The following is a 22,353-nucleotide window of genomic DNA, read 5'->3' as shown; positions in this document are numbered from 1 at the left end:
TCTCCTCACACCTGGAATTCTCAAGGATTTGAGTAAAGACCCTGGTTTTCTTCGGCGCCGAAATATGTTAGTGTTCTCACACTGAAGCGGAAACCGTTGGTAAGGAGTGTCCAACAAAAATTTTTACTGCGATTGCCTCGACCACTGAGAGAAAGCGAATTTGTGAGTTAATCCGCTTCCGGTACTAAGTTTTAATTTGTCTGCAAGTTCTGTTCACTTCCACAGGTTCCATCTTCATGCTTCTTGTGTCTCTTATGTGCGCACACACTCCACCTTTGGCTGCCATTTTGCTTAGTGTCGCGTGCTCTGCTGGACACCATTTGTTCGTGGGCCGCAGTTCACCCGCACGTATTGCTTACATTACACCGAGCGGCTGTAGGGGCCTATTGACGGTCGTTATCTCACCGCCTCGAGTGTTCAGGAATCTGCGCGCCCGCGCTGATAGCGTATCTGCTTTTCTGTCCCTCTGCTTGCAAACAGGCCTCTCGGCGGCGGAAAATAACGCGCGCGATACCTGCACACGGCTAATTACGGTGCACGGTTGAATGTGCCCCAATGGGGGCGTGATGAAATTTTCGCTGCCGAGGTCAACGCGCTTGTGCAGTAGCGCATCTCGAACGTTTGCGTTTATGAATGAAGTACCAGTGTGGACAGTATGTTTCTGCTGCTTCGGAGTTCATCGAAAGCTCTGTGTAACTGGCGTTCGCATGAGACTCCAGTACGAATAAAGTGGCGTTACGTTTTTGCCAGTATGCATCTGTTAATCAGTCATATATTTGTTACGTCATACAACTATCCTTAGAACGAAGGCTGGTTTGAACACTGTGCTTTACACCTCGTAGAAAACGTTGAACGGAATACGACCCGAAGACAGGGTATTATTGGCAGAACATGTAGAATGTACAACAGATTTGGCACGAAGACTGCTGAGAACAACTTGGTCCTCCAAATCCCAAAATATTTTGTCGAACTTCGTCACAGGAAGGCAAGGTCATAGCATCTCCAGCAGGACCAAGGTTATTATAGCGCTGTTATGTTCAAGCACACATTCGGGCTGAGAAAACCTCCGTAATTCGTAGTAGCACGTTGTTCTAAATTTTGGCGGCTACTTCCAGCATTCTATGTTTTTGCTTTTCTTTGAATGGGAGATGGTACCATAACAGACTAGCGTAATCTAGGCCAGACATAATGACCGATGTGTAGTTGGACAGCAACGTAAGTTTACTTCATCGTTTCCTTAACCATTGTCTTGCTTTTTCTATCGTGCCGTTTGTGTGTTGCTTTATGATAGTATGTATTCCGCGGGGATTGCTGAATACTCCCCTATGTTTTGTGATTAAAGTTGTTGCCACTATAGGTTTGCTGGTAAAATATGTTTATTTTGCCCAGTGTCTTGACTTGCAAAATGAGTTACCGCTATTTTGCTCAGACTTAATTAACTCACTAATTTTACTATGTAATCTGCGTTCGTTTCGGTTATACGTTTTGCCGGGAATCGAAAGGCACATGTACTCACATTTCTTAATTCAGCAAATAGCTAATTTTTTGTGAAAATATAGGGTTTCAGCATACAGTTTTGTGCATACTTCGTTAGATCACTGTGAACGCACAATATGTACATAGATAATACTAAATCTAATTAAACCATTCCGTGTCTATTCTTAAATTTTTCGTTTAATTTGGTTTATTTCGGTACCTATAAATTTGTCTTTGGCAGTGTAAGTTATTGTGCGTAAGAGTAATTTGTGTGTATGGTGCATCTCTGCATTAGATTTTACTTAATTCATTTTTACTGTTGACTAAACCTTATGGCTATGCTAGATCATTTATATGGGCCATTTTATTGTTGACTAATTCGAATGACTTCGTTTCTCTTTTCGTGCAATATGTGACTCGTGTTACTACTTCTTCTGAGGAAAAGTCTGTCGAAACCTAGGTAAAGGTTTGAATTAGCTTTCGACATGCGGTTGGTGGTTGGCTGTATAACTGCCACCGCAACCGTAAAGAAACTTAAAGTGTGTTGTAAAGAGAGACCAAGTTGATCCATAAGAGGACATAATCAATCACCGAAATCCTTCACTGACGTTCATCACATTTTTTGTATCTGGCTAACTCCGGAAGCAGTCACGTTTGCGGATAATTGGAGTTAGAATAGTAATTTGCATCGTGTAAGTGGAACAACACATTATCAACTGAAAGGCGCATATATATTTTGCATACGGAGTGTGTTCCTAGTGTGCTGACGGCGTTATTTTTCTTCTGTTACAGGTGAGTGCCGAGTTTAGCGGCTGGCATGGAGCGTGTCGGTATACTGTTGGGTGAGTTCGTTTTCCAGCAGGACCTAACAAGATTTCTTCCTGTATTCCATATCTCATTTACCATCTATCATCTTCTTTATGTATGTCTTATGACATGTTTCGAATGAATACTGTCCGTTGTGTCCTGTTCTGAGCTATGTGTCGTCCATTTCTAATGTCATCCACTTTAAAAATTCATCCCCTTCTCTTTCCCGCTCAATGTATGCCCCAGCGAAGATTTTTTTTTCCTCTTTCTGATCACTTCCCGTAATCTTCTTTCTTCCACTGTTTATTCCATTAGTTCTTCAGTCTTAATTCGTAAGTTTGTCAGCCCACTTAGTCTTAAGAATTTTTTACCACAGTTCATAACTTTCTACATATATTTCTTAAACGATTTTATTTGTTCAGTCCTTGTTCGTTTAAGAATATGCTAACTGGATCGTTCTTCTTGGCTGTTTATCACTTTTGTCTTCCTTTGATGTATCATCAGTCCGTACTTGACCTTCTTACAGTACTCAACATCATCTGCTGTAGCTTCTTTTCTGGTTCCGCCAGCACTGTTTGATCATCCACGTATTTTAGTTTTTGTTTTCTCGTTCAATTACAATGCCTCGTTTCCCCTGTGGCCTTTCCTATCAGTTCACAAAAACTGTATGCTGAAACTTTCTCCCAATTAGTAACGCACGCGCACATCCTTGTTCATTTCTGTCACTATTTTTGCAGTCATCCTCCAACACCCTATAGCATTTCCTGTTTCTTTACCCTTTACTGAACTTTAACTGGTTTTCTCCAGTATTTTCCTCTATTTTCTTTTCAGTTCTGCTTAACAATATTGTCGTAATAGTTTTGTAACGTAACACACAAAACTAATGGTTCTGTAGTCATTGCATTATTTTGTGTTGCACTTTTTAGGTAAAGGCACTAAAATATTAAATACATCTTCAGGCCCAACTTCTGTCACAAATTTTGTTCACTACTTCAGTCAGCATGATTGGAGGTAAGACATTCAAAGCCTCAGATGTTATTGTCTCAGCAGAGCTCTTCACCATATCATACCCTAGCATAATTTTCCGCTGCCACTTGAGATAGACGAATAATGCCTTAATCTGGAGAAAAGTCAGAACATAAATAAATGTAATGTATTACGCATGAATAAGCGGGCAGAACAGGTTAGCGTATGATCACATGATTGTGTAACAATAGCTGGAAATCGTTACATTCATTAACATCTTGGGAGTGTGCGTACAGACCGATCTAATGTGGAATAACTGCACATACCTACTGGTGGTACGAAAACCTACTGGTGGTAGGAAAGGCAGATACCAGACTGTGATCCGTTGGAAGAATCTTCAGCGACTATTGTTCACCTTTAATGAGATGAATTACGCAAGTGCCGTTCGACCTACATTTCACGATAGTTCTTAGATTAGATTAATACTAGTTCCATGGATCATGAATACGATATTTCGTAATGATGTGGAACGAGTCGAATTTTCCAATACATGACATAATTAGGTTAATTTAACAACATACTTAAGTTAATATAACAACTTTATTTTTTGTGTTTTTTGTTTTTCTTTATTTTTTATTTTTATTTTTTTAATATTTTTTTCTTTTTTTTCTTAATTTATATCTAAAAATTCCTCTATGGAGTAGAAGGAGTTGTCATTCAGAAATTCTTTTAATTTCTTCTTAAATACTTGTTGGTTATCTGTCAGACTTTTGATACTATTTGGTAAGTGACCAAAGACTTTAGTGCCAGTATAATTCACCCCTTTCTGTGCCAAAGTTAGATTTAATCTTGAATAGTGAATATCATCCTTTCTCCTAGTATTGTAGTTATGCACACTGCTATTACTTTTGAATTGGGTTTGGTTGTTAATAACAAATTTCATAAGAGAGTATATATACTGAGAAGCTACTGTGAATATCCCTAGATCCTTAAATAAATGTCTGCAGGATGATCTTGGGTGGACTCCAGCTATTATTCTGATTACACGCTTTTGTGCAATAAATACTTTATTCCTCAGTGATGAATTACCCCAAAATATGATGCCATATGAAAGCAATGAGTGAAAATAGGCGTAGTAAGCTAATTTACTAAGATGTTTATCACCAAAATTTGCAATGACCCTTATTGCATAAGTAGCTGAACTCAAACGTTTCAGCAGATCATCAATGTGTTTCTTCCAATTTAATCTCTCATCAATGGACACACCTAAAAATTTGGAATATTCTACCTTAGCTATATGCTTCTGATTAAGGTCTATATTTATTAATGGCGTCATACCATTCACTGTACGGAACTGTATGTACTGTGTCTTATCAAAATTCAGTGAGAGTCCGTTTACAAGGAACCACTTAGTAATTTTCTGAAAGACAGTATTGACAATTTCATCAGTTAATTCTTGTTTGTCAGGTGTGATTACTATACTTGTATCATCAGCAAAGAGAACTAACTTTGCCTCTTCATGAATATAGAATGGCAAGTCATTAATATATAATAAGAACAACAAAGGACCCAAGACTGACCCTTGTGGAACCCCATTCTTGATAGTTCCCCAGTTTGAGGAATGTGCTGATCTTTGCATGTTACGAGAACTACTTATTTCAACTTTCTGCACTCTTCCAGTTAGGTACGAATTAAACCATTTGTGCACTGTCCCACTCATGCCACAATACTTGAGCTTGTCTAGCAGAATTTCATGATTTACACAATCAAAAGCCTTTGAGAGATCACAAAAAATCCCAATGGGTGGTGTTCGGTTATTCAGATCATTCAAAATTTTACTGGTGAAAGCATATATGGCATTTTCTGTTGAAAAACCTTTCTGAAAACCAAACTGACATTTTGTTAGTACTTCATTTTTACAGATATGTGAAGCTACTCTTGAATACATTACTTTCTCAAAAATTTTGGATAAAGCTGTTAGAAGGGAGATTGGACGGTAATTGTTGACATCAGATCTATCCCCCTTTTTATGCAAAGGTATAACAATAGCATATTTCAGTCTATCAGGGAAAATGCCCTGTTCCAGAGAGCTATTACACAGGTGGCTGAGAATCTTACTTATCTGTTGAGAACAAGCTTTTAGTATTTTGCTGGAAATGCCATCAATTCCATGTGAGTTTTTGCTTTTAAGCAAGTTTATTATTTTCCTAATTTCAAAGGGAGAAGTGGGTGAGATTTCAATTGTATCAAATTGCATAGGTATGGCCTCTTCCATTAACAGCCTAGCATCTTCTAATGAACACCTGGATCCTACTATATCCACAACATTTAGAAAATGATTATTAAAAATATTTTCAACTTCTGACTTTTTGTTCGTAAAGTTTTCATTCAATTTGATGGTAATACTGTCTTCCTCTGCTCTTGGTTGACCTGTTTCTCTTTTAATAATATTCCAAATTGTTTTAATTTTATTACCAGAGTTGCTGATTTCAGACATGATACACATACTCCTGGATTTTTTAATAACTTTTCTTAATATAACACAGTAGTTTTTATAATTTTTGATAGTTCGTCAGTGTAAGACCCTTGCCAGAAAAAGCCCTTTTTCACGTGGAGTTTCATTGTGCTCACTTTAATTCCAAGTCTCGTGGCACGCTTCCTGCCCGAGTTGCAAGGTGAACACAACACTGAAGCACCACCTTAGAACATGTTTCCCTTCAGGGTGATTGACGATCAGAGCGGGCGGCAACCAGAACACTTCCCAGACAATGTTTCTTCTCCCGCCTGATTAAAATCTAAAAGACTTGGTTACTCTTTAACAAACCATCCACGAAACTACCTACTACATGAGTTAACGAAAACTAGCTGTGCTTCGTTTCATTGACCCACACTCAAAGCTATTACAAATTTAAAAAATGACAGAACTGTTTTGAGCCACACTGTTGTCAGATAACTTAGATCTATTTTTTTTATTTGTAATAGCTTTGAGTAATTTCATATATATAACAACATCGTACTTCCTAGAAAGTTTTCCATAAAAAATGTGAACCAAAAAATTTTATAATGTGTGTCAAACGTCGCAGTCTTTAATAGCTTTCTAAATTTCTATATAGGCAACACCTTTGCACTTCCTGTGGCTAAGTTCTTTGATCAGAACACACGAGTTTCTGTGTGAGCAACATCCTTACATCTGCTACATCTAAGTTCTTTGACCACAGCCCACATGTTTGTATGTAAATATAGTGTATTTTACGAGTGCACATCACAATAATGTAATATGGAGCTATACCTGATATATGGACGTGAAAATGACCATAAGTGTGTAACTAAGTGGCAAAACTATCATAGCAGGACTGTAATAATGGTGCTTCACCTTTTTGTAAGTACAGATATATTTTCGTCAAATGCTGCTTTACCACTCACAATTGTCCCACTTGTATTTCTGTAGTCACCAGCAAATAATTTTTTGTATTTATACAGTGATCTCCAACAGTGTAAACACCTGAAGATGAACGCAAGCCCGAAACCGGTCGTGTGACGAATAAACAACCTTTTATTGTGACTGGTAGCGGATATTTTTCTACAACCCTGTACTTTATCTTACAGTGTTACACGCACTTAGTTCAAGTGTAATGGGACCTTGTGGCCACACTGCAGTGTTTTATTCTTCTCGATTGATGATTACGCAAACGGCAGCCGTGCACACGGTGTCATAAGCAGTAGGAAGCTAGGAAGAGGGGCGCATGCCGGCAAGAAACAACTCTGACTGCTGAGTGGGAGCGTAGAACGCTTTTTCGGCGGCAATTAGGCGGCGTCTGCTGTCTGCTCGTTGGTGGACTGCTGAGTCTGGCGGCGCGAGACGGCGGGGCTGCGGCGCAGGATTCGTGGAAGGAAGCGAAAGAGCTGCGGTAGGCCGCGCCGGAAGCGACTATCGCGGCTGCGGCGATAACCGTGGCAGGCGGATCGTGGCTGCTGGCTAGCTGCCTCGTCCAGGGCCCCTGCTCTCACGCGTCGACAACGCCCCGGTTGTCCGGCGCCAGTACCCAGTTCCCCGTCTGACGAGGGGGCGGTTTTCCTCACAGTAAATCTGAAGCACATTGCCGGGACATCAGTTTCCTAAAGCTGTCCGACGCCACTCTCACAAGGGAACCTCCCCATCGCAGTTACAAGTTGGCACAGTGGATAGGCCTTGAAAAACTGAACACAGATCAATCGAGAAAACAGGAAGAAGTTGTGTGGAACTATGAAAAAAATAAGCAAAAGGCAACATCTAGGATAGTGTGAACTCAGGAGCGCCGTGGTCCCGTGGTTAGTGTGAGTAGCTGTGAAACGAGAGGTCCTTGGTTCAAGTCTTCCTTAGAGTGATCAGTTTAATTTATTTTCAGAGAATTATCTGTCCGTCCGTCCGATGCGAGGTAACTGCTCCGTAGTGAATTGCAGTGCGTCAGGAAAAATGGAGAAAAGATTAGTGAAAGACTTTAATGAACGTGTGATTGCCCCTTACGCGGACAAAGATTTTGCCTTACTCCTTGACAGCTATACAGGACATAAGGATCAGGCATTGTACATTCTTAGTGTGGGAGTAGACGTGAGTACCATTCTTCCAGGTTGTACACCTCTTGTGCAACCGTTACATGTGTTCGGTTTTCGGCAAGTGAAATACTTTGTGAAAAGATTCTATGATTTTGCGAAGCAGCACAGGTACGCAGATCAGTACTGTTTACGTGATCGTGTGTCAATTATCAAAGTTCAGGCACTCACATATAATCAACTTCGCTCTCCAAAATTCCAGGACACGTTCAGATTTGCTTGGACATATGCAGGATTTGACGGTCTACACACGGAAACATTTGAAAACTTAAAAAACATGTTTTGACAGAGCACAGGGAAAACTGTGCGACTGTGAAACTGTTGCATTCATTTGTTGCAGTTTATGTGACAAACTCTTGTGTTTTAATCACTTTTTTGGGAGTGATTATCACATCCACAAGAAAACCTAAGTCGGGCGAGGTAGAAGAATCTTTTTACCCATTCGCCAAGTGTACAAGTTAGGTGGGTCGACAACATATTCCTGTCCTGTGACGCACATGCCGTCACCAGTGTCCTATAGAATATATCAGACCTGTTTTCCTGTGGAGGAATCGGTTGACCTATGACCTTGCGATCAAATGTTTACGGTTCCCATTGGAGAGGCACGTCCTTTCGTCTACTAATCGCACGGTTTTGCGGTGCGGTCGCAAAACACACACTAAACTTATTACAGTGAACAGAGACGTCAGTGAACGAACGGACAGATCATAACTTTGCGAAAGTAAAGAATTTTCACTCGAGGGAGACTGGAACCAAGGACCTCTGATTCCGCAGCTGCTCGCGCTAACCACGGGACCACGGCGCTCCTAAGCTCTCACCATCCTTGGTGTTGGCTATCTTGCGCATGGACTACTCAGTTTGTATATTTTGCTTATTTTTTTCATAGTTCCACACAACTTCTTCCCGTTTTCTCAATTTATCTGTGTTCAGTTTTTCAAGGCCTATCCACTGTGCCAACTTATAACTAAATCTGAGGGGGATGCAATGGGGAGGTTCCCTTGTCAGAAACACTGGAAAATATCGCCTTGGAAAATTAGGACAACTTAGTCCTTCGTTAACATACAATGAAGCAGCAAAGAAACTGATGTAGGCGCGCGTATTCAAATACAGAGATATGTAAACAGGACGAATCCGCCACTGCGGTCTGCAAAGCTTATGTAACACAAGAAGTGTCTGGCGCAGGTGTTAGATCGGTTACTGCTGCCACAATGGCGGGTTATCAGGATTTAAGTGAGTTTGAACGTGGTGCTATAGTCGGCGCACGAGCGAACCATTCAACGAAACATCGTCGATGCGGGCTTTCTGAACCGAAAGCCCACTCGTGTACCCTTGATGATTGCACGACATAAAGGTCTACGCCTCGCTACGGCCCGTCAAGACCGACGTTGGACTGTTGATGACTGGAAACGTGTTGCTGGCCGGACGAGTCTCGTTTCTAATTGTATCGAGCGGATAGAAGTGTATGAGGATGGAGACAACCTCATGACTTCGTGCACCCTGATTGTCAGCAGGGGACTGTCCAAGCTGGTGGAAGCTCTGTAGTGGTGTCGGGCGTGTGCAGTTGGAGTGATACGGGACCCTGATGGTCTAGATACGAGTGTGGCAGGTGACACATTCGTAAGCAACCTGTCTGATCACATGCATCCATTCATGTCCATTGTGAATTCCGATGGACTTTGCAATTCAGGACGTGTGGCATGTCGCATTGTCCTGCTGGAACTGCAAACACCCCCGAGACATGAACGTTATTGAACGTATGAGAGATGCCTTGCAACGTGCGGTTCAGAAGAGATCTCCACCCCCTCGTACTCCTCTGGATTTATGGACAGCCCTGCAGGATTCAACGTGTCAGTTTACTCCAGCATTACTTCAGACGTTAGTCGAGTCCATGCCACGTCGTGTTGCAGCACTTCCGTGTGCTCGATATTAGCTAGGTGTGCCAGTTTCTTCGGCTCTTCAGTGTAGTTCGCGGTTGCTGAGTGCGTGCGATGGAAGGCTAGTAATGACGAATAGGGTTGTTAGTCTCATTTGTAGTAAATTTCGTTTATTTGCATCCCACATAAGTTAACAAAAGGTTCTGTTAATTAACATGTACTCAATCATATTAATAGAAAAATATTGTTATATTTTTAATTAGTAATAGCGTGAAAATGCGAGTATTCACAATAATTGAAACAGTTGGTAAGAAAATGCAAAACATCAAATGGAAAATAAAATACTTTCTATAGAATGAATGAAACTGGAGAGGGAGTCCGCGCTTTGCAAGACGCGTTCGTTAAGTCTTTCTTTATCAGGACATGTTCCAGCATTTTTAGTGCTATCTTTTGTGGCATTTTTTATTGCTCAGCCTTACACGTTACTAAAAAGTTACTCTGTTAGTAGCTGTATCACTACTGCCTTTTTGCAGCCTGGCATGATTTCGGAATGAAATATTCCACTCGGCAGCGGAGTGTGCGCTGATACGAGAAGAGGTACTGGCAGAAGTAGAAGTCTGAGGACCATGCGTGATTCGTGCCGGGTAGAGCACTTGTTCGCGAAAGGCAAAGGTGTGGAGTTCGAGTCTCGGTCCGGCACACAGTTTTAATCTCCCGGCAACTGCCATGATTTTTGATTCTTTACCTTTGTTTCCAGTTTTTTTCAAGGTGTTAAGATACTTGAGAGAGTTCTTTTTCCCCCATGGCGCGATCCCTCGCAAAACCATATCGAAAAATCCAGTGACGCCCTCGCACAGATATTTTGCAGTGTTTCTAGTATGCCGTCGACCGCGCCATTTCGCACATATCGCGGCTGAGCGTCCAGTGAGCACGTAAACGTGCTTAGAGCAAGAGTGTGTCTCGTAAAGTGTGATGTGCGTGCTGTCATTCGGTATCGCAACGTGAAGAGTTCCGCTCGATCCCGTGCCGCCCACATTACACGACTGTCACGCGTACGACGCTGCTCAGCCGCACTCGTCTTTTGTCCTCCGCTTTTCATCAGTTTGTCATATGAACCGCTAGATCGTTACACACGTATTTTTATTTAACCAGCCCCATACCAAAATGTCTTCACTGACTGAAAATAAATGGAAATAAGACTATAGAATCACAAATCACGATTAGACGCACCTGTTTGTCGTGAAATTTTTTTGCCAGATTTCGTCATTTTTAAAAAGTTATTTCGGTATATTTTTCGCTATTTTTTTTCCATTTCGTCAATTTCGTTAAATTTTATTTGCACTTTTCAGCAGTAAAAGGTACAGGAAATACATTTATGGCACATTTGCAGTGAAAAGTCTTTTATTTTATATAAATTGAAAAAGCATAAAAATTATAAATCATGAAAGTTTGGAAAACATTTATCCTGTCCTAGTCTATGTACACAACACGCAAGTCAGCCCGAGAAAGCCAAGGATACCATGACTTCCATATTACTGGGAGTCAGAGCTGTCCTCCTGTTAGACATTATGTTGCAGTATCTAGAAAAATGATCTCTCACTATCAACATTACTGACTGGGAGCCACACAGCCCCCACTACAGCTTTACACAAACCTGCTATGTATTTAGAATGAGATTTTCACTCTGCAGCGGAGTGTGCGCTGATATGAAACTTCCTGGCAGATAAAACTGTGTGCCCGACCGAGACTCGAACTCGGGACCTTCGCCTTTCGCGGGCAAGTGCTCTACCATCTGAGCTACCGAAGCACGACTCACGCCCGGTACTCACAGCTTTACTTCTGCCAGTATCTCGTCTCCTACCTTCCAAACTTTACAGAAGCTCTCCTGCGAACCTTGCAGAACTAGCACTCCTGAAAGAAAGGATATTGCGGAGACATGGCTTAGCCACGCAGGAGAGCTTCTGTAAAGTTTGGAAGGTGGGAGACGAGATACTGGCAGAAGTAAAGCTGTGAGTACCGGGCGTGAGTCGTGCTTCGGTAGCTCAGTTGGTAGAGCACTTGCCCGCGAAAGGCAAAGGTCCCGAGTTCGAGTCTCGGTCGGGCACACAGTTTTATCTGCCAGGAAGTTTCATATCTGCTATGTATTTGTTCATCCATTCTCTCAATTTCGGATGATCAACTTTTTCCATCGGAATGTTAGCCTCAATGAAAGGTCGAATAGTCGATAAAATGAATTCTTTTTTATCATTTTTCGCTCGTTTTGCCCCTGCAGTGACTTCGGTGAGCGTAGCTTGTCTTTTTATACCAGTAGTTGTTAGCGCCTTCTCCTTGTTCTTCTTACGGGAAGGATTGTTATTAATGTTTCAGGCACGTGTCCTGCCTCTGCCACTCAATACGCAAATTCCGGTATTTGCACATAAGTATCTTCCTACCCGGCCTATGTGGCCGTGCGGTTCTAGGCGCGTAAGTCCGGAACCGCGCGACTGCTACAGTCTCAGGTTCTAATCCTGCCTCGGGAATGGATGTGTGTGATGTCCTTGGGTTAATTAGGTTTAAGTAGTTCTAAGTTCTAGGGGACTGATGACCTCAGATGTTAAGTCCCATAGTGCTCAGAGACAGCCAGTTTCTTCCTACTTTTGTCGAAAACATAAAATCCTTCGGGCGAAAATCCCTTTTCTCGGTCGAAAACTGTCACTACCATATTAATCATCTGTAGCACGACAGCACAATACAAAACACCACACTCAATACACCGGCGATCCACAGAGATTTCCAACACGCAATACTGAATACACTGCCAGAACATCCAGAACATTGTAGAACGTCTTTGGAATACTCGATATATTATACATATCGAAATGGTGTACAATCGATATCCAGACTGTATTACCATAACTCCAATCGAATTTCCGCAGTTAAGTTCAAACGACGAGATTTTGCAAAGTTTCGTCATTTATTTCGCGATTTGGCTTAAAAGTAAATAGTTTCGCGTTTTCAACAAAATGTGTAAAATTTCGTGAAAATTTCGCGATTTCGCGCTTTGCGAAAAACAGGTGCTTCTATTCATGATACGTCGTAAAAATATGCGGTAGTTATAAAGCTTTTTTAAATACATCAGAATGTGTTGTATGAGGTATGCGACCATATTGCTGATGCTGATAGCTCGCTAATAACCGTCACAAGATGTTGGTTTAACTACTTTTTTACAATCGTGAACGCAGAGACAATCGACAGCCGTAATATAAAAATATGTAAACATACCAATGTAGGATGTACAAATGATACCAAAATAGAAATGACTTCATTCAGATGCTCCACGGTGCAGGTCTTATGGCTCCAGCAGCTCGTTCTCCTGTAATGGGCGTTAGCATCGCTAATGAAGGGCTTTGGCATTTCAGATCTCCCTAAAATTCCCAGCTTATATACCGGGTGATCAAAAAGTCAGTATAAATTTGAAAACTTAATAAACCATGGAATAATGTAGATAGAGAGGTAAAAATTGACACACATGCTTGGAGTGACATGGGGTTTTATTAGAACAAAAAAAAAAAAGAAGTATTGCTAGAAGCATGAAAGATCTCTTGCGCACGTCGTTTGGTGATGATCGTGTGCTCAGCCGCCACTTTCGTTATTCTTGTTCTTGGCCTCCCAGGTCCCCAGACCTCAGTCCGTGCGATTATTGGCTTTGGGGTTACCTGAAGTCGCAAGTGTATCGTGATCGACCGACATCTCTAGGGATGCAGAAAGACAACATCCGACGCCAATGCCTCACCATAGCTCCGGACATGCTTTACAGTGCTGTTCACAACATTATTCCTCGACTACAGCTGTTGTTGAGGAATGATGGTGGACATGTTGAGCATTTCCTGTAAAGAACATCACCTTTGCTTTCTCTTACTTTGTTATGCTCATTATTGCTATTCTGATCAGATGAAGCGCCATCTGTCAGACATTTTTTGACCTTTTTTCGGTTCTAATAAAACCACAGGTCATTCCAAGCATGTGTGTCAATTTGTACCTATCTATCTACATTATTCTGTGATTTATTCAGTTTTCAAATTTATACTGACTTTCTGATCACCCGGTAGATCCCTTCGTGTCTTGATTCGCGAATGCAACAGTCAGTTCTGCAGTGACCTTTGTGGTTGTCGTCCCCGCACTTTTCACCTCAATCCTTTTCAGTGACTTACTGAAGATCCATTGTCGTCCACTTAGCGGGTTTTTTTCTTTCCCTGTGTGCGGCATCTTTGAAACACCATACACTTCGGCTACCTTCGTTATACAAGCACCCAGCATAAGAGTGCCAACAGTACCTCCGCGTCCTAATTCACGTAGTCCCACCATAATTCACTCACGCCTACACACAACACTCTTGTGAGGACACAGTGTTCGTGGTCAGCGAAAACAGCTACACCTGCATTTGCGTCCGTGTTCGAGCGTGCATTTCTCGTACTGATTCCATATTTTTTGTTCAGTCCCTGTAATCAGGGTCCGCGATGAGTCTGCAGTAGTTTCAGCTGTCGGTGACGTCACACGGGGGAGGGGAGTATGTTCAGCCTCTGAGCCGTTGGACTGAGCATTCGGTCACGTGTGCCCGGGTCCCGGCAGGCACGTGAGGTTTCAGTCACGCGGCGCCAGTGTGCAACCTTGGCCTTGTGTGAGCTAGCGCGCTACCTGTTGACGCTCAGGATGCGTTTCCCAGCGGAAACTTACCCACTCACCTTGCAGCGCGCACCTCTGCCCCCATACAAAGGTATCTCATGTTAATAATAGACTCACCGCGGTAATAGCTGAACCGAACTGTCTCGTCGTTACAACCTCAGAGTGTTGGGGAGAAAAAAGAATGGACGTGGCCTTCTGCTCATGTTGTTCTCATTGAAGATAACCGCGTTAATGAGTATTTGTCGCGTCATTGATTAGCCCTTGAGTGTGATATCTCTATGCTAACTATTGCGTTTTCGTACGTAAACTTCTTAACTTCAGATGCTGAAGTTACCACTGTGGCGATGCAGGAACTATCTCCTCTTTATTGCTCGGTGTGTCAACACTTAGCAGCGTACGAGTCAGTACGGAAAATTGCTGCTCGTTTCTACAGCCACTCATGTTTAATCACGGGTGGCAATGTCACGCCTCCATCCCCTTCTTAAAAAAACTATATCTTGTGTTCAACGAATACAAAATGTAAGTCAAACTTAGTGCAGCTCATATTCTCGTATATGACGCTGTGAAGAATTAATGAAAAAACTGAAGAAAGAACATGTTTCATGAAACCCGTTGCCGATCAAGGTTCGTGTAAGGAACAAATAAGTGTACATGAAGCCCGAGTCAAACATTTGAATCCTCCAGCCCTGTCTCTCCTACCGGCCGGAGTGGCCGAGCGGTTCTAGGCGCTACAGTCTGGAACCGCGCTACCGCTACGGTCGCAGGTTCGAATCCTGCCTCGAGCATGGATGTGTGTGATGTCCTTAGGTTAGTTAGGTTTAATTGGTTCTAAGTTCTAGGGGACTGATGACCTCAGAAGTTGAGTCCCATAATGCTCAGAGCCATTTTTGAACCTGTCTCCCCCTTAAAAAAAGATGAGTGTATTTGCGAAATTATCAGACTGCTTGTCGATACTAGCTTAGGTCGCTGGGTTGGATCATTTCGCTTTTACGGTAAAGAGCTTCCAAAATCAGTATGTTGTGCATCTCCACGAAATAGTTTTGGTGCTAAAGTAGGAAATGTCATGTGTCCACTCCTGTTGTGGTTCTGTCCGTAATGACTTCAGTGTGGAAAGGACGAACTTTGTAGAATATCTCTCTCTCTCTCTCTCTCTCTCTCTCTCTCTCTCTGTGTGTGTGTGTGTGTGTGTGTGTGTGTGTGTGTGTCCATGAGCAAGTTTTTCTCGTGGAAAAGATAACCGCGTAACATTGGCAAAATTTTTAGACAATTCTGAGCCATGAAAAGAACCCTAAGAAAGCATGCTTTAAAAGCTTCAAGCTGTGAAACTTACTTTGATGTAACACAGAATAGAATCTCATTTAGTTACGGCGTGTTAGCAGTTCGCAGATAGTACAGATACATTCAGGAGAAGGTTGGGGGGGGGGGCAGTGCATTTAAATTGCATTCACTACCGTTCAAAGTTGGTGCAAGTTTTTTTACGTCCTAAAATTCATGGAGAAAAAGGGATAGGAAACAAGGGAGAACATGACCGCATTGGACGGTGATTTGCATGCAAGTGTCCAGCCGCAGAACTCCGGTCAGCGTACGAAACTCTTGCTGAGAGAAAACATTTAGCGCCAGGGAGAGTGTAGGTATTCTCGTACAGGTAACCTCCGGCATACAATACAGTATAATACAGTGCAAGCGGCAGTTATTGGCTCTCTGGCCCTGGCCTTGTATACTCTGGCCCGCAGCTGTTATCTGCCGGCCTCCATCTGACTTGTTCACCCCCCCCCCCCCCTACGAGCCACCTGTTGCGGGTACGTACTTGGCTACGGGGGTGCCAGCCTGCGAGCGCATGATCTGCATTGCAAATGAGTGCCGCGCATGCGCAGAACGCGAACCTTCGCCTCTGGCAGGGTGGCGCTGGCTTCAGCGTCGCGTGCCTACCGGATGTGTGGTTTTGTTTTGCTTCTTGCAGCTCTGACCTTTTGTTCTATTCAGCGGCGACACGCTGCACGCGGATGTTTTGCCACACACACACACACACACACACACACACACACACACACACACACGAGTACGCTTGGCGGCTGTTCTTTCAACGAAAATAAATTGCCCTCGCAAGATAATTAGAAGCAAACGTGAACGGCCTAAATTGAGAGATAAAGTTGCTAATTTATTAGAAATGTAGTGGCAGCAGAGCGACGTATTTGCGTAATTCGTGACTCCCACCTATCGTCGTCGTCGCTGCTGCAGATGATGTGATGTACAGTCCGAAATGAGGTTTGAAACTACGGTCCTCGCCGATAACTTACGTGCAAGCCTAATCATATCTGCTGGAACCTACACCTGTTTCAATCGGTTTACTGTATTCATCTATGGTCTTCGTCTACAGTTTTGAACCCCCCCCCCCCCCACAGACACACACACACACACACACACACACACACACACACACACACACACACACAAAAGCTTCTTTTGTCTTGTTGTTTCAACTATTTATCGTCCACATTTCGCTTCCGTAGCACTGGACTCCGAACAATTACCTTCAGAAAAGACTTCCTAACACTTAATACATGGAAACAAACTGCTCTTTTTCAGAAATTCGTTTCTTGCTTTGGCCAGTCCGTATTTAATATTCTCTCTACTTCTTCATCATCAGTCAATTTGCTGCCAGATAATAAAACCCGTGTACTTTCAGTGTTATTTCCTAATCTGATTTCCTCAGTGTCGCCTGATTAAATTCGAATACATTCTGTTACCTCTTATCTAGTTCGATGTTTTATATTACATCTTTCCAAGATGCTGTCTATTCGGTTCCGCTGCTTCTCAAAGCCTTTTGCTGTCTTGCTGAATCACAGTGTCTTCGCAGACTGCAAAATAGTTATTTGTTGTTCTTGAACTGGTAATTCTCTTTCCGAATTTCTCCTTGGTTTCCCTCACTACTTGCTCCTCGTACAGACTGAATAACACACACTGTAAGAACCCCCCCCCTCCGTCTCTCTCTCTCTCTCTCTCTCCCCCCCCCCCTCCCTCCCTCCCTCCGTCTAGTGATACAGCGATCCTGGGAACTACAATGTCGACCCGGACAAGAAGAATTTTTCAGCCTGTCTTTATGCTGACGTTCACCTCTATGATGTGAAGATAAGACGTGAATGACACGTGGGCCGGATTCCACATTAAACTGCAGGCCCTCTTTCCGTGATTGGATAACCGGTTTAGAGTAGGAACAGACAAGTCGTCGAATGGGCGTTCAGTTGAAAGAACTTGGGGAACAGGCGGCTAAAGAACCCTCTTGATGCTCTCGCAGCCAATCCTACGAATTTCCTGAGGGTATTTCATGTAGAGGTACAGTGTTTCGTACAGGACAGATCAAACGAACGCTACATTTCGTTACGTATTCTCCTGCTTTTGATCTTAGTGACACAGCATTTTTATAAGACAGGATGGAAGCCGTGCCGCGCCGTTTTGTGGTCGGTAACTGCCTACAGTTTTACGCCACGAGATATAACAAGCGTTTCGCTGTTTTTGAAAGGATACAAACCCTTGCGGGAACCACGTTCTCTATTAAAATTATCTGTTGTGGAAAACTGAAAGACGAGATGGATAAAATAACATACTAATACGCCGTGGTAATTAATATTACGTGGGAGCGTGTTGGCAGAGGCCTCCAAACAGTGGTAGCTCAGTTGGTAGAGCATTTGCCCGCGAAAGGCAAAGGTCCCGAGTTCGAGTCTCGGTCCGGCACACAGTTTTAATCTGCCAGGAAGTTTCATATCAGCGCACACTCAGCTTTTACGATAAAGAGCTTCCAAAATCAGTATGTTGTGAAAATATGGTTAGTGGATAGATAGTTGGACGTAACATGGGGTCAGCTTGACTAACGCCACGTGCGGCTGGCTCCGCAACAGCGGGTAGTTGAGTAAACGGGAAAAAGACAACCGGTACTAGTCAGTGGTTACGATGCACTGTCGTGATGGTGTTGATTACAACAAGGTTCGGAGATAAGATTTGGATAACTTCACACCGCGAAGAACTGAGAAACTGGTAGAAGGTCGAAGTGTGAATAGAGTAGCCGAGGAGTTTGTTGCCGCTCAGAGCATTGTTTGATGTGGACGGGTAGCGTTCCGAACCAAAGGCACTGCTGTCCGGAGGGGAGGGGGTGGTCGACCACGGTAAACTACAGCAAGCAGATGATTGTTACATTGTGCAACAGGCAAGAACGAATCCACACCTTCCGCAATACACTGTAATAGATCTCTTTCTGTGCATATTCAAAATTACATCGCACTATGTTACTTCACACGTTGTGCGAAAGTTACTTTCGCCCCCACGCGTTGCAGACGAGGGTAGGTTGGTGCGTGCACCCAACAACTGTAGGAAAAAAGTGTCTTTCAGTTGCAGCACATCCCTCATTTACTTCTGCGGAACGTTTCAGTGCTAAACCAACAAGCGTTGTATATCGGTGCACGCCTACTTCAGTCGGAGGAAAAATAAAGTTTCGGCATCTGCATTGGGGGCAGGCGCATCAACTACGTAATAAAATTAATATGCATCTTTTTTCGATATCTTGAATAGTTCAGTAAAGCAAGTCGTACGCGACTCGCCCTGTGTACGTCCTATAATTGTGCAGGTTTCTTCGTTTTTCGTGATGCGGCAGTGACGTGTCTGCTGCATGCGAGTTGCCTTAGTCTCGTGTGCGGACGTCGTCGGTGAAAGTGAGAGTCTTGTTGTGCCGCAAGCCGCTTGCTCTCTGCGTACCATGCTCGGGGTTTTTCCGAGAAACAGTCTCCACTCACAGTGTTGACACTGTACCAGTGTGTGTGTGTGTGTGTGTGTGTGTGTGTGTGTGTGTGTAGTTTCTTCTTTCGCAGCTGTTGCGCAAATGTGTTTACTTGATCGCTCGCTCTTCCTCCTGCTGTGTCCGCTTCTCCGCTGCGGCTGCTGTGGACTTTGATATTCGCAGCTAACACCGGATTAGATCCAGTGATAGAGAGAGAGAGAGAGAGAGAGAGAGAGAGAGAGAGAGAGAGTTTGATTGCGACGCGTGTTATTTTTTGTAGTGTCTCATCAGAGCTATGGCGGTACAGTTTAATGGGATGCTCGGTCGTACCGCGAATTGGCTTGCTGTGGGTTTATTAGCTGCTGTCCTCTGTCACCCATTTAGTTCTCGCTCGCTGCGATGAGTGAAGGAAAAAAAAGAGGTGGTGCTCGTAAAACAGTATTGACAGAAGTCGTAGCCACTAGCTTGTGTGTGGTGTAACACTGTTGAAATGATCTTTGGGAAAAGTGTGACCCGTATCAATCATCGCTTTTGTACGCAACGAGAAATGAACATGTGTTGCATTGTAGTCGTTCTGTACGTTCTGGTTTGCGATTTAGAATGTAGCATTGTAGATCTGACTGCTATAATTGAATGTATTGGAAACTTTTGTTATATATTGGTTTTTGTTTTTTTCCTCGTGTGTTTTCATTTTGGGCCTAATGTTGTAATAGATGATGAGTTTACGTCTGACACTACATGATGCCGCGTCGTGTAAATTAGTTCTAATGCTTGCTATATTTAGGTGGAGAGGATGCACTAATTCAATCGTGTGTGTGCTTGTTTCTCCTGAGGAATGTCTATTTAAAATAAGCCTTCAGTGTCAGAAACGCATATTGAATAATTCGCAGTACGTCACTTGGGGTGGCAGTATTTGTGATTCACAAGTTTTGTCTCTGCAGACGTGATGTCCACTGTATTGTTCCGGCATTCGATCTGCCTCAAGTTGCAAGTCTCCACAGTAATTTGCTGTGCTCTTTTCCCACAACCTTTTGTAGCTTATACTCCAACCAGTTCTTCATCACCGGCAGATGGTAGTTCTGGCGTCAGTTATGGCGCAGCATCGTGCCTCTGCCTGTAGTCCGCCTGAGCAGTCCAAAACTGGATGATAATTATCTTTCTAGCCAAGGGTGGAAGCATTACTGGAGCGGCTAAGTTTGTGCAGTGTTGGCACGCCGCTGTGGTTGAAGTATACCGTGCATGGCAAAATGACGGTATCCAGAACCTGGGCCGAAGCAACTGTTGTGCAGTACGCGCTACGGTCGCAGGTTCGAATCCTGCCTCGGACATGGATGTGTGTGATGTCCTTAGGTTAGTTAGGTTTAAGTATTACTATGTCTAGGGAACTGATGACCACAGCAGTTAAGTCCCATAGTGCTCAGAACCATTTGAACCATTTTTTTTTTGTGCAGTGCGTTCCGTAGTTGACAGGGGTGAACGACGGCTGCGGAGATCTTTCAGGGCGAATAGACGTGCAACCGACGAGCAGTTGAACACCCGGATGAACCGAGTGGCTACCAACAGCGTCTCGTCAACGGCCGTTATGCGTACGTAGCTGCTTATGGGCCTCCGCAGCTGGTGCCTAGTTCGTGCACCTACGCTGACGACTGATGTTCATCGGCGACGAAGGCTGAATCCCCCTCCCAGTGCCGCAACTGGACATCCACTGAGTGGCGACAAGTTGCCTTTTTGGGTGAATATGTCGTCGGACTGGAAAGCAAACATGCTGCAACAATCGCCTGATGGTCCAGTCTGGAGGAGGGAGCGTTGTGGGCTGCGTTATGTTTTCTTGGAATTGTCAGGGTGACGTCATTCTGGAAGGCAGCGTGGATCAGCATAACTATATCTCCTATCCTAGGAGGCTACGCCCACCGGTACGTGCAATTTGTTATTCCTCTGCACAATGGCATCTTCCATCAGGACAGTGCAACATGCCGCAGTTTACGTGAGTAGTTTGAAGAGCACAGGGACAAGTTTACCGTATTCGCGTGACCAACAGACTCCTCGGATTTGAACCCAGCCGAGAATCTGAGGGACCACCTCGATCGGGCCATTTCGCACCAAGCACAGCAGATCCCTGCATTGAAGTCGGTGTACCAGCTAGAATCTTAGGACTTGCTGCACGTCTCGCAACGTCCCCGCTGCCGAATATTGTAATTCAGGATTTTGACGGGTGTTCATTTTAATGTGACGAGGGTGTATAGTTGTCCTTTTTGTGTCTTCTGTAAAAGTAATATTTATATACTACTCGGTGACCATGCAGCTCGTTAGAATGATTTTCATCTGTCCCCGTTGACGTATGTCAACGCCTGTAAGCAGCTAAGGGTGTTCATTTCATTGTAAAGAAATTTTTGTGTTGGCGACATTCAGCTGCCGAAAGCTGATTCATAATCAGATAAATATGCACGAGAACATTAGAAAACTATTTCCTATTTGATGTATGTATATATTGTCGAAGTAGTATCCAGAAGTTTCACTTCGCCTGGGGCTCTTCTGTCGTACGCTGGTTAGCGTTGCTGTTACTAATGCGGACGCCTGTGGTTCGATTCTCGATTTTTCGGCGTGGAAAGCGACCAAATGCGAAACCGCTTGAATAAAAACAGTAGCGAAATTGACAGGCTTTAAACGGAGAAACATCGAAAGCGCTTCAGCTACCACCAGTATTTTTGTGAACCGTTGACGTAAATCGCAGGTATCGAAATGTGTACCCCCCACTCCAGTTCCTTTTCCCAAACACCGTAGTTGTGAACGCGATGTTGCGTGGTCAAGCGCGGGGCAGTTAGTAGTCGTCTTATTTTCGTGGCACGCTGTGACGCACTTGTGGCGCAGCCTGCTAAAGCTGGAAGTTCTCGCGCCGGCGCAGTGGAGCAGAGAAGGCGGTGGACAGATAACGGCCTATAGTGTGTCGTGGCGCGCGCCTTGCATAAGGCAGTGTTTGTCAGTCTCGTCTCAGTGTGCCGTCAAGTGTGGTCGTGTCAGCTGGACCGTGGGCAGCCGCCATGTGTCTCTCGCAGTGCCCGTGCACGCACATCTGCCAGTTGCGCCTGGCTGGTGTGCCGTCGCCGCTCATACTGGTATGTTAACTCTCATGGTCGTAGTTGCTTCTCACAGTAGGTGCTCGGCATGTTGGCTCTAGTCGATAGAGACTAGAGTCTGGCACTCGAACTTATA

General features: G+C 43.7%; 1 protein-coding gene across 2 annotated transcripts in view; it reads left to right on the top strand.

Moving 5' to 3' along the window:
• The window catches only part of LOC126210502 (mRNA decay activator protein ZFP36L1), a 173,920-nt gene that overhangs the window by 111,668 nt on the left and 39,899 nt on the right, over positions 1-22,353 (top strand). Inside the window, exon 1 of one of the 2 annotated variants that reach the window (XM_049939746.1) lies at positions 22,104-22,256. The exons of the other annotated variant lie outside the window; for it this stretch is intronic. Within the exon in view, the coding sequence (XP_049795703.1) occupies positions 22,182-22,256 (75 nt within the window). The 5' untranslated portion in view covers positions 22,104-22,181. Of the gene's footprint in view, positions 1-22,103; positions 22,257-22,353 lie in introns of those variants that run through there. 2 annotated transcript variants of the gene reach the window in all.

This window comes from Schistocerca nitens, chromosome 10 (assembly GCF_023898315.1).
Source record: "Schistocerca nitens isolate TAMUIC-IGC-003100 chromosome 10, iqSchNite1.1, whole genome shotgun sequence".
Classification (NCBI taxonomy): Eukaryota; Metazoa; Arthropoda; class Insecta; order Orthoptera; family Acrididae; genus Schistocerca; species Schistocerca nitens.
The sequence above is the reverse complement of the archived record's forward strand: the minus strand, read 5'-3'. Positions and strand labels throughout refer to the sequence as shown.